Below are 15,131 nucleotides of genomic sequence, written 5' to 3' on the forward strand. Positions count from 1 at the left end.
AACTAAGAAACATATTGCTGTCACATATTCTATCTATAGTTCAGTCTACTACAAGACTGAGGGACAAATTCATACCAACTCTCTCAAATGAAATGCTAAGGGAAAGAAATGATTTTCGTATAGCACTCATTATTTAAACAATTTAAAGAACAATTTCTAGTGGATTTGTGCATCTGCATTTGAGACAGTCAAACTGCAGCTATTTTCAGTTCACCTCCATGTGCAAACATTAATTTCCCTTGAAAGGGTGCAGTGAATAAAATAGAAACAACACTTAAAAAGCATTCCAGCTAATAGAATGTTGGCCCTTATTCCAATGGGGTTGGAGTGTAAGAGTAGGAAAGTCTTTTTGTAACTGTACAAGTTGCTGTTGAGACCACATCTGGAGTACTGTGAGCAGTTTTGGTTCTATCATGTAAGGAAATATATATCATTTGATTGGAGGCAGCTCAGAGAAGGTTCAGTAGGATGATTCCTGGAATGGAAGAATTGTTTAATGAGCAAAGGCTAAACAGGTTGGGACTGTACTCACTATGTTTCATGCTCCAATCAAAGCTAAACTTTAGGGATGAATGATGAGTTAAATATGTCATGGGATTAGTAATTCAGAGGACTGGACTAGATGAATGAGCTCAAAATGCAAAAATTTAAATTCAATTCAATAAGCAAATCTGGAATGACAATAAATTAACAGAAATCATAACCATGAAACTTTTTTTTTTATTATAAAACTTATATGGTTATTCAGCTTGCTTTAGGAAATTAAATCCTACATGTTACTTTTAACTGAAACTCTGTCTGGCAAGCCATTCATTCAGCTGTATCTCAAGGGTACCTCCAGAAGGTTAACACCAGTGACAAATAAAACATGGTAGGTTTCTGTGGTTACTTCTCCCATTTTTCATGGCAGATTGCGACAAAGCTAATCAAGCTAATGATATAAGCACTGTCCCCGAATTTCTTCCTCAAACTAATTACTTTTCCGAATCCATTGAATTGGAGAACGCACCATCAGCAATCCAGATAGAACCATTACCAACAACATTATTCAGTTAAATTTACGGAGATATAAACTCCTTTAACATCTTGGTAAAAACTGTTTCTATACCTAAACTTAAACGTAATTTTTTTTTGTTAGTTGCCCCACATTTTTTCAGGTGGAAGGCACTCCTTTATCTGGATAAATTTATTGCAGTGATCAGTAGGTTTAAAACACAGTTTTTAAAGTACAAAAGATGATAATAAAAAGATTCATGTTCACAATAGATTAAGGCACAACTCAGCAACAGCCTGCCTCAGCAAGCAGAATTCCCAAGGATTTGCACCTACCTTTCATGGCTAATATTTCTGCAAGAACAATCTTTAGGCTATGAGAAGTGACATCTTTTGTATTTAAGAGAAGAATCACCAGCACCCTGGAGCACATGCGTAGGAATTGGTCCTCATCCTCAAAGCTCTTCAAGCACGGATGGAGGGGAAAGGGTTTCGGCTGCTGGTCCTCTTGTCTAAAAGGAATAAATAGCCAGGCAGAATTAAACCAGCACAGCTTCAGTTTTCCCCCACAGTACAAACTCTGGCAGCCAGACAGCTACCTCATTGGTCATATTTCTTTTCTACAGGTGAGTTTTGTCTCCCCCCCACCCCCAGGGGTCAATAAAATGCTTGAATGTATGAGAAAATCATGCGCTCTGTAAAAGGAGATTAATACAGGGAATGAAACAATTATTCAGTTTTATTTTCCCTAACATGCCTATCAAGCATTCCCAGGTCAGGTACAATATGCAACAAGCAGGGAAGGAATGTAGAAACTATGGGAACGGAAAGAGGTCATTCAGCCTCTCAAATCTGCTCTACTATTTATCACAACTGACCTACACCTCAATTCCATTGTCTCATGAAGCAATACTCCAAATTGTCCCAAAAATATCACATTTCAAATATAAGAACATTGGTTATTTCACCAACATGAATTTTCCCATTTCAAGGCAGGCTTTCTGCATGAAATCTCCAAGTGCCAATATGTTAGATAGGTCTGCACTACAAATTCACTTACGGTTAGGAGTCTCAATGCAATGGACTACCTTGAATATATTATATTTCAAGGAAATGCACTAACTTGCATTTATTATTATTGCTTTTAACAGAACTAAACTTGGAATATTTCTTCGGTTTTAGAACGAAGATGAAACAGCATAAAGGCATTTGCAGACCAAGGCTTGGAAACACACTGTCCCTTATTTTCACTGAAAGTCTCACCTCTGCATTTTCTGAAACTGGTAGAATAAAGATTTATATTCTGCATGAAAGTATACACCGGAATCATCAGCTATCCCACACACTCACAGCTCACCATCAATATCACTATTAGCCAAGGGCTGAAGAGCACCAATATTATTTACAGAGAAACTGAGCATTTGAATACCAAAAATAATCAATCACACCACCAGGAATCTTAATTGAGCTGGATGCAAGAGCAGTATTTCTCTGACCTTGATCAAATAAATAATTGGAAATCAACAAGAGGCCAAATAAACATCCAGCCCCCAGATTCTGATTTCTCACAGCAGCTATTCTAGAGATGAATATTGGATTTTTTATAATCCTATACAGAATTTAAAGAAACCTCTTTACCCAGAGAACTGGTTAAACAAATATTACAGTTAAGGCAAGGGGATAGATAAGTATTTGAGGAGGAGGAAAATTGAGGGTTATGCTGATAGAGTTATAGAAGGACAGGACAGGCCTCAGATGGAGCATAAACACCAGCATGACTTGTGTGGTTGTTCAACATCTAAGTTTGGACTGAGAAACATTACTAATGCAAAATAAGAGCTTGTGGTGTAATGAAGGTAACATGTTAGGATGGATAAAGGATTGATTAGTTAACATGATACGAAGTTAGATACAAATAGGTCATTTTCAAGTTGGCAAGGTGTGACAACTTGAGTGCTAGTTGGATCCGTGCAAAAGGTTACATTATTTACAATTTATCAGCACGACTTGGATCAAAATTTTATTTACTCGTGAGTGTTGTTGACCAGGCCAGCATTTATTGCCCATTTCTGTTTGTTCTTAAGGAGGAGTTGGTGAGCTGCCTACTTGAACCACTGCAGTCCATTTGCTTTATATCTCCATGCAAATATATTTCCAAGTCAGGATGTGATGTGTATCCTGGAGGAAAACACCTTCCAGGTATTCACATGTATCTGCTGCCTTTGTCCCTCTAGATGGAAGTAGTTGTGAGTTTGAAAGGTGCTGATAGGACTGAATGTATGGTTGTTACACTTGCACAAAGATAGGTAGGAAACTTGTTATGGAGAGTACATAAGGAGTCTGCAAAGGTATACAAGCAGGTTAAGTGGACAACATGTTAGAAGAAGTATAATGAGTAAGAAAAAAGCACTTTAGCAGGAAGAATAGAAGTGCAGTATATTATTTAAATAACGAAAGATGCAGAGATCAGACGTACACAGGAATCGGAGTATCCTGATACATGAATCAAAAAAATAGCATGGAAGTACAATAGTGATTAACAAGGCAAATGAGCGATATCATTTATTGAAAGGGAATTGGACTCTAAGTGATGTTTTACTAAAGCGATACAGGACTTTAGTAAGACGACATGTGAATTTATCTCTGCAATTTTAACCTCTCTTTCTTTAAGGAAGGATGGAAATGTATTAAAAATAGTTCAGAAAAGGTTGATACCTGGTATGGAAAAGGTAGATAGTGTGGGCCTGCACGCATTGAAGTTCAGAAGGCGGCAGTTGAGGCCAAAACATCATAGGATTTCAATAAGAAGTTGGATGCGGCACTTAGGGCTAAAGGGATCGAAGGATATGGGGGGGGGAAAAAAAAAAAACAGGCCAAGGCTATTGAGTTGGATTATCAATCGTGATTATAATGAGTGGGGAAGCAGGCTCAAAAGGGCTGAATGGCCTATACCTGCTCCTACTTCTTATGTTTCTAAATTGAAACATAAATGATCCTCAGTGGACTTGACAGGGTGGATTTTCAAAAGATGTTTCCACTTTTGGGAGGGACAGAGCAAGGGTAGATGGTTTAAAATCAAAGAGTTGTCTATTTAAGACACCAATGAGAGTTGAAAGTCTATGGAATTTTCTTCCCCAGAGTATACAGTGAACATTATTGAACACTTAAGGCAAAGGCAAATAGATTCTTAACTAATTAAGTCAAAGTTATCAGGGTAGCTAGCATTTGGAGTTGCAGCCACTTTCAGATCAGCTATGATGCTACCATATGGCAGGGTGAGCTCGAGGGACCAAATGATCTATACCTGCTTCTCATTGATACATTCATATGCATAAAAGGGACAAAAACACGTAGACAAGCAATATAAGTTTGGAAAACTAGATTTTACATACCAGGTAGAAGTTTAAGAGCCCTTTACACAATATTATACACTTATTTTTAATATTATTAATATTATTTAATATTATTATTAAATATTTGAATGAAGTTATTTTTGAATGCTTATTTGAAGGCTTTTCATATCATCTTCACAAAATTTCATGAGAGGGACAACACCATCCATGGATAATTGCAACAAATTTCATTAATAATGTGTCGAATACAAATTATCCAGATGAGAGTGCCTTCAACCTTCAAATACTGTACACAGCATCTTCAAACTCCTGTTTGAAGAAGGAATCAAACAGTGCTTTTGGTAACCTCGAGATTTCTCAAAGTGCTTTATAACCCAGAAATGTCTTTTTTTAAAAAAAAACATTTAATTCACGGCCAAAGTCTTACAAACGTCAATTAAATAATGAGCAAATAATTTGTTTTAATGATATTGATTGTAGGATAAACATTGGCCAGGACACCAAGTGAACTCCCCAGCTCTTCTGTGTTATGACATGGTATCTTTTACGTCTACAAATTGCAGGTAGGGTTTCATTTAACATTCCATGCAAAAAAAATCTCCATATTGCAGCACACAAGTACCAGCCCAGATGGTAAACTCTAGCTTTGGGCATGGAAACAGAAACCTATTAGTATAGGAGGATCCATTTGGCCCATCTTGCCTGCTCTGACTGAAAGAAAGATGATCTTGCTTGATCCCATTTCCAAATGTTTTGTTAGTAGATTGGAAGTCAGAAACCTCAAGACTCAGAAGTGAATGTGCGATGAATAGATTCAAGGTGAATGCCAAACCGAGCCAAGTGATTTCAAGAGTTACCAACCATCTGTAGGCACTTCAGTTAAAAGGAAGGGAAGAGCAGGAGATTGTGACCAGTAACATCTGCCCCCACCCCTCCCATCTCTGCATCTCTCTCCTCAATTGGAAGCACAAGAAAAAAGAAATTATTTTGATGAGGTTTATGGCACTGCTCCATAGTTTGGCCCACATTTCCCAGTCTAGCCCTTTTTACAAGGTGCTTTGGAACTTTGTAGTAGCAGGTGTTACTGATGCATGGAAAGCATGAGGAAAAGTCAATCTGTAGTTGAACAAGGCACAGATAAGTGTTTCAAAAAGTCACTGAGGTAGGAGAGTGGCAGAAAAGCACAAATATAGGTAATTATGACAAAGAACTGGGTGTGGCATCAGAAGCTCAATTCTGGATAAGCCATCATGCACACATTGTATCCTGAAGCACAGTGACGAAGAGATAGCAAGAAGGGAAAAGTCAATATAAAATTTAACTCCCAAGCAAGTGCCAGTCTCCTTAAACAAGAAAAATAAATCTTGAAGAGTATTTATCATAATTCTGAATACCTACAGTTCTATGAATGCCAAAGCAAAACACGAAGTGCAGATAACTGAAATAAGAACAATGAAATGTTGAAGGTACAGTGCAGATCAGGCTGTATCAGTGGAGTGAGGAATAAAATTAATGTTTTAATTTCTTGATCAGAATTGCAAAACGTTGAGCTCAGGTTAAGGAAATAAGGTTCAGTCTTGCCAAGGAAACTATCCAGCTGCTAAAGTGGTAGACACAATGACATGTACTGCAGACAAAAGTCAGCTACTGCACTGGAAAGTTAGCCCAGTTAGAATTTACTCCAGTCCTTTGTCTCTTTCATCCAGTAGTATTCAAGATTATGTATTATAATGTCATAGTCTGTCTACTACCATTGTTATAGAGTCATGGAATTGTACAGCATGGAAACAGACCTTTTGGTTCAACTTGTCCCTGTCGGCTCCTATCCCTCTAAACCCTTCCTATTCATATACCCATCCAGATGCCTTATAAAAATGTTGTAACTATACCAGCTTCCACCACTTCCCCTGCATCTTATTCTATACATGCACCAACCTCTGTGCACCACCCTGAGTTGCCCCTCAGATCCCTTTTATATCTTTTCCCTCTTACCTTAAACAGCAGTAAAGTCTTACTTTGCACTATTTGAACAGAGTGCCTTCCAAAGAAATTTAAACTTAAGAACTAATCAGAATGCTTGGCAGCAACTCATCCCATCCCATACTAAGTAAATATCTCAGCCATGCTGTGGAAAGACACCATGCTGCAAAAGATATTGCACAAAAAGGGGTCACGAAATATCCTTGGCAGATAGGATTAAGGAAAAGCCCCAAGGCTTTTTGTGAGTATATCAAGACTAAGAGCATTACCAGGAAAAGAATGGGCCCTATTACAGACCAAAGGGGCAACCTGTGCGTGGAGTGAATACTTCTCATCTGTATTCACTGAGGAGAAAGATATTGTGGTTGGGGAGGCTCTAAAGTATGTTGTGATTAATAAGGAGGAGGTATTAGACGTTTTATTATGCATAAATCTCCAGGGCCTGATGAGATGTATCCCAAGCTGCTACAGGAGGTAACTGACAAAGCTATTTAACACTTCACTGGCCACAGGTGAGGTGCCAGATGACTGGACAATAGCTAATACAGTTCCTTTGTTTAAGGAGGGCAGCAGGGATATGCTAGGTAATTATGCTGTATGACTCAATGACTCTATGACAAAGATCAGACACTCAACTACTTAACAGCAGGGAGTCAACAGAATTACTATCTCAGTCAGATGGTGGTCTCATTTTCAGTAATTACAATTCCCTGAATGAGGTGATAGGACCTACAAAGAATAAACAAACTTGATCACAACTGTACTCCTTTGAGCTCAAAAGGTGGGGCTTGACAAAAATCCATCTTGCAATTCCATCACATATATATTTCTAGAAATCTATTCAGAAATGAGAAAGGTTTTTTTTTTATTCATTACAAGAGGTGAGCATCACTGGCTAGGCCAGCATTATTGGCTAAACTTAACTGCCTTCAAGAGAGGAGGTAGGGAGTTGCTTTCTTGAACCTCCGTAGTTCATGGTGGTGTAGGTACACCCATAGTACTGTTAGGAAGAAAGTTCCAGGATTTTGATTCAGTGACAACAAAGGAACAGTGAAATACTTCCAAACGATGAGCGGCGTGGAGGCATACTTGCAGGTCACAATGTTCCCACGTATCTGCTGTCCTTGGTCTTCTAGATGGTAGTCTTGCTTTTGGAAGGTGCTGTTGAAGGAATCATGGCAGGTTGCTGCAGTGCATTTTGTAGGTAATGCACACTGCTGCCAATGCACATTGGTGGTGGGATGTGTCATTTTGCTCATTGTTTGGCTTGACATTCTAATATTCGTGGAATCACAAATCTGATCCTATAAAAGCAGAAGCAGGTCTATTGTTCTTTTGATTCAAACACAACAGACACTCCCGAAATTCCCAAAGGTATTATTATTCTTATCCTGTAGTCAAATCTATATCCAGGTTAGCCTGAAGCTGCTGGTGACATGATTAAGCACAGCTCCATTCACAGAATAGATATGAAAGGCACACTGTAGCCACAGTAAATCCACAGTACAAGGGAGAAAGTCTAGTAACATTGAGGTCCTACTAAAGAAGAGTTCTTCCACTCATTCCCAAAGTTATTCCTTGCTCTGGTGTCTAGAGACAAGGATAGGACGTAGTACTGAATGCTGCAGCTACAAACTGATACTGCCAGCTATGTGAGCCAAGAAATGGAGTGCAAGTGAAGAGGCCAAGCTAGATAGAACAAAGAAAGGAAACTAAATACATTGGAGTAAGAGGAAACCATGGGACAAGTTGACTGGAGTTACAATAACGGTTGCATCCTCCAGATGTTTCCTTTCCTGCACCTAGAAATTCCAAAATTTATAAAAAGGTTTATCCTATGTGATGAATATGTTTAGTATAAAACTTCTGTAATTTGGATTTTTAAAATAGAGGCATGTGGATTTAATCAGTTCTGAGAAGATAGTTGTTCTTTTAAAGTTGGACAGTCATTTAGAATAATGATCTATATATAATCACATACATTTAGCTATGATCTTTTAATTTCATCTGTTGTGCAATAGATCTGTTTATGAAAGAATCACTGTAGCCTCATATTAATGTGTTTCAATTATGAGCTATGATACCCAAATGTAAAAATTCTAAGCTATCAAATCAACTTTCATTCTAGGATCTGACTTGGCCAATCTTACAATCAGCTGGGACCGTAACATTTGGCTGAGATAGTACGTTTGAATGAGTTCTCTTATGCGCATTTTTTTGTCACTTTGTCTTATAAGTTGAGAGCACAAAAGGATATGATTCAGCCCATAGTGCAACTGCACCAAGCAGTTGCTTTTCGTTCCACATCCATGCTCTTTGCCTCCAAGACCTTCATCCTCAGGTAGTCACCCAACTCCCTTGTAAAATAATGTACAGAGTCAACTTCCAGCAACTTTTCAGATAGAGCATTCCAGACCTTGACAACCCATGGTGGGAAAAGAAAATCCCCATCCCGTCAAGAACTGTTTTCTGGTTCAACACATTAATTTCCCCCCCAACAGACGACTCAACTTTATGCATATTTTCACAAAGATTTCAGGTGAATTTTTCTTAAGCAATTCACTTCTCCAAAACTCGATCCAGTGATAGTAGCAATACAAAAATATTTTTCTATAATAACAAGAACTGCAGATGCTGAAGATCTGAAACAAACAAAAAAAAAACTTTACTCATTTATACTCTCCTCCCATTCACTTCATATAACAAAGTACTTCTTGAGGAGGCGCTGATGAAAACAGAATTCTCATGTGTGTTTAAAAAGGTAAGAACATTTGAAAACAGAAAAACATGAAAGTAGATGAAAGGCAGGGAAATACATAACTATCTTCTTCAAAATGCCATTATAGGGGTGTAGAACTAAACAGTCAGCTTCTGTAATATTCTATTATTTTATCAAATATATTATGTAATTGTAAATGTTATTTAGCTATCTTAAACTTTGAGCTATTTAAAGATCTCAGGTTACATAACTCTGATGCATTCTTCTCCCTGTGCTGCAATTTGTAAGACCATAGAACACGTAGGAGCAGGAGGCCATTAGACCCAGTGTGTCCACTCTGCCATTCAATGATATCATGGCTGATCTGATGATCCACAACTTCACTTTTCCCCATAACACTTGACTTACCAATTAGAAAAATTTTAACATCTCAGTCTCTATTGCCTCTGCGGAAAAGAATGCCACAAATTCACTTCTGTCTACAAGAAAAAAAATTCTCCTCATCGCTATCTTAAATGTCTCTGTCTTAAACCCCCTCATTCTGAAATTATGGCCTCTGGTCGTAGACTCTCCGAGAAGAGAAAATTGCCTTTCGGCATCTATGGCAGCTTTCTAATCTTCTGAGACTTTTCCAGAATCTAAAGGTTGTTGGGAGATTATCACTGTAGCTATTTCTCTCAATATCCTTGGATGCATTTCATCAGGTCCAGGGATTTATCAAACTTTAGCCTCTATCAGTTTCCCCAGGATTTTTCTCTAGTTACAGTTATTGTATTTATCTTCTCCTCTCCTTTTAATGTTAATGTTAATATTTATAAATTTGAAATGCTATTCATGTCTTCGACTGTGAGGACTGATGCAAAGTATTTATTGTGATTCTCCCATTTCCTGGTTGTTAACCATAGGAACTCTAACTTCAATCTCTTGTGCAACTGACTCCTTGATGGTTAATAAGTGAACTGGCTGGACTTTAGATAGAATAAGGGACAATCACAGCAATCAGTCAGTCTGTCAATTAGTGCAGTTGAGTGAATGAAAAACAGCTGTTTTCATTCACTCACACATATTTAACTAATGCATTAGAGTTCTTTGAGTTTCAAAGTAATCATATCAGATTGCAAACACTCTGTTTTTCTCTCTCTCCATGGATGCTGCTCGACTCACTGAGTTCCTCCAGCTCTGTTTTTTTTTAAATTTAGATTTCTTGTCTCTGCTTGGCTTATAACAATTTTGCATTTTTAATGGTTTCAAAACCAATTAGCAAAGATTTCCATCGAAATAGTTTAGTATCATAATACAAGATATGCTAAGTGACGAACACAGTAAGACCACAAGATTAGGAACAGAATAACCGCCCTCTGGCTGCAGACATTACTCCTCATCACAGTCTTGAAGGGTCATCCGTTCATTCTGAGGCTGTGCCCCGAGGTCCTATTCCCTCCTACTGGTGAAAACATCTTCTCCTCTTCAACTTTTATTCAGGCCTCTCAGTATTCTCTAAGTTTCAATGAGATCCCACCTCTTCCTTCTAAATTCTGTCAAGTACAAACCCAGAATCCTCAACAGCAAATCATATGACAAGCTCTTCATCTCCTTGATCATTCTTGTAAATCTCCTCTGGACCCTCAAGTCCAGCACATCCTTCCATAAATATGGGGCGCAAACTGCTCATAATATTCCAAATGTGGTCTGATTGTCATACAGCCTTTGAGGTACATCTGTGTTCTTGTATTATAGCCCTCTTGAAATAAACGTTGACTCTGAATTTTCTCCTAACTGCCAACTGAACCTGGATATTAACCTTAAGAGAATCTGCAACTCAACTCCCAAGTCACTATGTGCTTCAGATTTTCAAAGCCTTTCCCTTCAAAAAAATAGTCTAGACCTGTATTCCTCCCACCAAAATGCATAATGTGACACTTTCCCGCATAGTGTTCCATCTGCCAATTCTTTGCCCACTCTCCTAGCCTGTCCAAGTTCTTCTGCAGCCTCCACACTTCCTCAACATTCTCCATCCCTCCACCTACCTTTAAGTCATCTGTAAAATTAACAACAATGCCCTCAGTACTTTTGTCCAGATTGTTAATGTATAACGTGAATAGTTGTGGTCCTAACACTGATCCCTGCGCATCTCCACTTGTCACTGGCTCTCATCCTGAAAAAAGTACCCTTTATCCCAAATCCCTGCCTCTGCCAGTCAGCCAATCCTCGATCCATGTCAGTACCTTGCTCCTAACACCAAGCACTTACATTATTTAGCAGCCTCCCATGCAGTACATTGTCAAACACCTTCTGGAAATCCAAATAGATCACATTGACCGACTCTCCTTTGTCCAGCTTTCTTGTTACCACCTCAAAGAGTTCTAACAACCTGTCAGGTTTGACCTCCCTGGACGAAGCCATGTGGACTCAGCCTTATTTTATCATGCACTTCCAAATTCTCCTCATACTCTAAAATCTTACCAACAACCCTGACCAGGCTAACTGGTCTACAATTTCCTGTCTTCTACCTCCCACTTCCCACACTTGTTAAACAGGGGTGTTACATTAGCCATTTCCAATCCTCTGGGATCCTCCCCTATTCCAGTGATTCTTGAAAGATCACCAACATCTCCACAATCTTCCCAGCTTTCGCCTTCAGAACTCTGGGTATACTCCAACTGGTCCAGATGACTTTGCACCTTCAGACCTTTCAGCTTCCCCAGTACCCTCTCCTTAGTGATGGCCACTATACTCACCTCTGCCCCCGAATCTCAAAGTTCTGGTATGCGACTGGAGTTTTCCACCATGAAGACTTGCAATCTGCTTTAATATTACTAGCCAGTTCACCTTCGTATTTCATATTCTCTGCCACCCCTCCCCCCCACCATTGTGTTTTTTTTAAGAAAGGTTGTCTTCTGTTGGTGTTTAAAGGTTTCTTAATTCTTTGATTTCCCACTAATCTTCACCACATTGGGAGGGGTTTTCTTTTGCTTTTATGCTGTCTCTGACTTCCCTTGTCAGCCATGGTTGTCTCATCCTCCATTTAGTATGTTTCTTCTCTCTTGGGATGAATTTCTGCCTTGTCTCCTGAATTACCCCCAGAAATTCCTGCCATTGCTGCTGCACTGTCTCCCCTGCTAGGTTCCCTTTTCAATCAACTCTGGTCAGCTCCTCACTCATGTTTTTGTAGTTACCTTTACTCATGAATAATATCATTACACCAGATTCCAGCTTCTCCCTCTCAGACTGCACGGTGAAATCTCTCATAGTATGATCACTGCTCCCTATGGTTCCTTCACGCTAAGCTCCCTAATCAAGTCTGCCTCATTATGCATCACCAAATTCAGAATATCTGTTCCTTAGAGGACTCTAACACAAGCTGCATAAATAAACATTTCATATACACTTTCCGCAAATTCCATTTTTTAAGGATTCACTACTAACTTGATTTTCCCAAACCACGTGCATATTGAAGTCGCCCATGATTACTGTAATAGAAGAGGCACTATCTCGTGATTTATTTTCTGCCCCATATCTGACTACTGCTAGGAGGCTTGTCAACAACTCCCATCAGGGTCCTTATCTCATTTGCAAATCTTCAACTCTACCCACACAGATTCTACACCTTCTGATTCTATATTGCTTCTTGCTATCCATTTAATTTCAATTCTTACCAACAATGCAACCACGTTCCCATCTGCCCATCTGCCTGTCCTTTTGGTAGGATGCACATCCTTGGATATTTGTTCCCAGCCCTGTTCTCCTTGAAGTCATGTCTGTGATACCCACAATATTGTTCCTGCAAATAACAAATCTGTGCTACAAGCTCATTTAACTTGTTTAATTTACCTTTGTCATTTAAGTACAACACCCTCTGTGCTGTGTTGACTGCTCTCCTTCTCATAGTTGTCCCCTTACATGCCTGAAGTTAGATTCCTGACCTTATATGGGGAGGCAATGGCCTAGTGGTATTATCACTAGACAGCTAATCCAGAGACCGGGATAATGTTCTGGGGACCCAGGTTCAAATCCTGCCATGGCAGATGGTGGAATGTGAATTCAATAAAAATATCTGGAATTAAGAATCTAATGATGACCGTGAATCCATTGTCGATTGTCAGAAAAACTCATCTGTTCACTAATGTCCTTTAGGGAAGGAAACTGCCATTCTTACCTGGTCTGGCCTACATGTGACTCCAGACCCACAGCAATGTGGTTGACTCTGAACTGCCCTCTGGGCAATAAATGCTGCCTGGTCAGTGGCAGCCTCATCCCATGAATGAATAAAGTAAAAAAAAAAAAAAAAAAAAATCACACTGTCTGTCCTATTACTTGTTCTGGAAACTTTAATAATCTCTGAGACCTCCCCTTTAACATTTTCCATAATTTTCCATGAAACTTAACCCATCCCCCTAACCATTTGCCAAGACAGCACAAAAAAACTGCGTGTTTTGGAGATAGGTTATCACCATTTTTCTATCCACCAGATCTTACAAACACCATACAAGATCAAAATATTCCAAACGCAGTGAGTTGTAACAGAAAGGAAAATGCTCACCCTAAGAATTGTTCAATTCACCAAAGTTCTGGCCCCCACCCAATGGGAAAAGTAGTGATCAGTACTTTATCCAGCATTTATTTCTCAGGACCCTTGCTATCTTAGTTGAACTATTTTGAGGCTTCTTCAAAACATTACTGGGAAATACTCAATAGATAAATCCAACAGCAACAAAAATAAAGCAGAACACAATCTGAGTCAAGTGTACGACTCTATAACTAAGTAGGAAACCTGCAAAATGAACTAAAAAGAATTGCAAGAAAATTATCTTGCAATAACTGTAATTACCGCTGAATGACAAGATATATCCTAAAAAGAACATATCACCTTAAAACATAGCAGCTCAAAGGCAGACAGCTTCACTCCAGGCGATCTCTTGGCATCCATTAAGAGGAGAGTATGAAAGAATTACTACTCCCTTACAAATAAGAAAATCTACAGCAACACTGTGACCATGAACTCAGTAAAGACTCAGGAAATTGTCAATAAAATAATATAGTGTAATATTGTAAAAATAAGCTGAGGAAATTAACCAAAATATTATATTTCTTGTGATCATGAATGCGGTAAATCAGAATATGTTTTAAAATGGTGAGACTTAGGAATCTTTGTACTTAGAGATTGTGGTGGTGATGGTTGATTTTTTTTGGGTCAGGGTGGCAGTAGGAAAGCTCCATCCCAAAGAAGGTTCTGCCTCCATTGTCAATTCCCCCATCACTGCTCCAAGCCCCTCAATTTTTAATCCAAGTTTAGATTGTGTGCTTTGCCAATATAAAAGGACAATTAAAGCATAGAAGTGAATATAAATAGGTTTTAGAAATTACAGTAAAAATGAACTAATATGTGTGATGCTGTAAACACGAATAACAAGTCCACAGGTGGCGAATAAACAAGAAATACATGACCGAAGAGGTCCTGGCTAAGAAATGAAGGCGGCGGCAATAACAACAAATTAAGCCCAGAGCCCTAATACGTGGCACAATCTGTTAAAAAGAAACACTAGTTATAGGAATGTAAAGTAAAATGCATGGAATCTCATGATTAAGTTTCATGACTTTTCGGATAATTATTTCAGTTTCTTTAGTTAGTTATATACACGTGTTCCAGTAAGAATATATGATAACATAAATCACTGACACTTCATGAACTTAGTGATAAAAGCCAAGTAATGTGAATGCTGCAGATCTGGAACAGAAACAAAAAAAGTGCTGGAGAAACTCCGTAGAACTGGCAGCATCTGTGGGAAAAGAAACAGAAATAACTTTGTAAGTCCAATATGACATTCTTTGGAACATTTTGAATCCAGTACAATTCTCCTTGGACAGGAAACTTAACATTGTTTTCTTTACCATGGGGGAGGGAGTGACCGTAATAATGTCATTAGACTATTAATCCAAAACCCAAGATTCATTTTAAAAGTGGAAAAAACTGCAGATGCTGTAAATTAGAAACAAAAACAGAAATTGCTGGAAAAGCTCAGCAGGTCTGGCAGCATCTGTGGAGAGAAATCAGTGTTAACATTTCAGGTCGAGTGACCCTTGCTCAG

The 15,131-nt window shown here is 38.6% G+C and overlaps 1 protein-coding gene across 1 annotated transcript in view; it reads right to left on the reverse strand.

The window, feature by feature from the left end:
- The window catches only part of snx25 (sorting nexin 25), a 238,134-nt gene that overhangs the window by 113,206 nt on the left and 109,797 nt on the right, over positions 1-15,131 (reverse strand). Inside the window, exon 5 of the mRNA XM_048593946.1 lies at positions 1,330-1,505. Within this exon, the coding sequence (XP_048449903.1) occupies positions 1,330-1,505 (176 nt within the window). The remainder of the gene's footprint in view (positions 1-1,329; positions 1,506-15,131) is intronic.

Source organism: Rhincodon typus, chromosome 3, assembly GCF_021869965.1.
Source record: "Rhincodon typus isolate 14 chromosome 3, sRhiTyp1.1, whole genome shotgun sequence".
NCBI lineage: Eukaryota > Metazoa > Chordata > Chondrichthyes > Orectolobiformes > Rhincodontidae > Rhincodon > Rhincodon typus.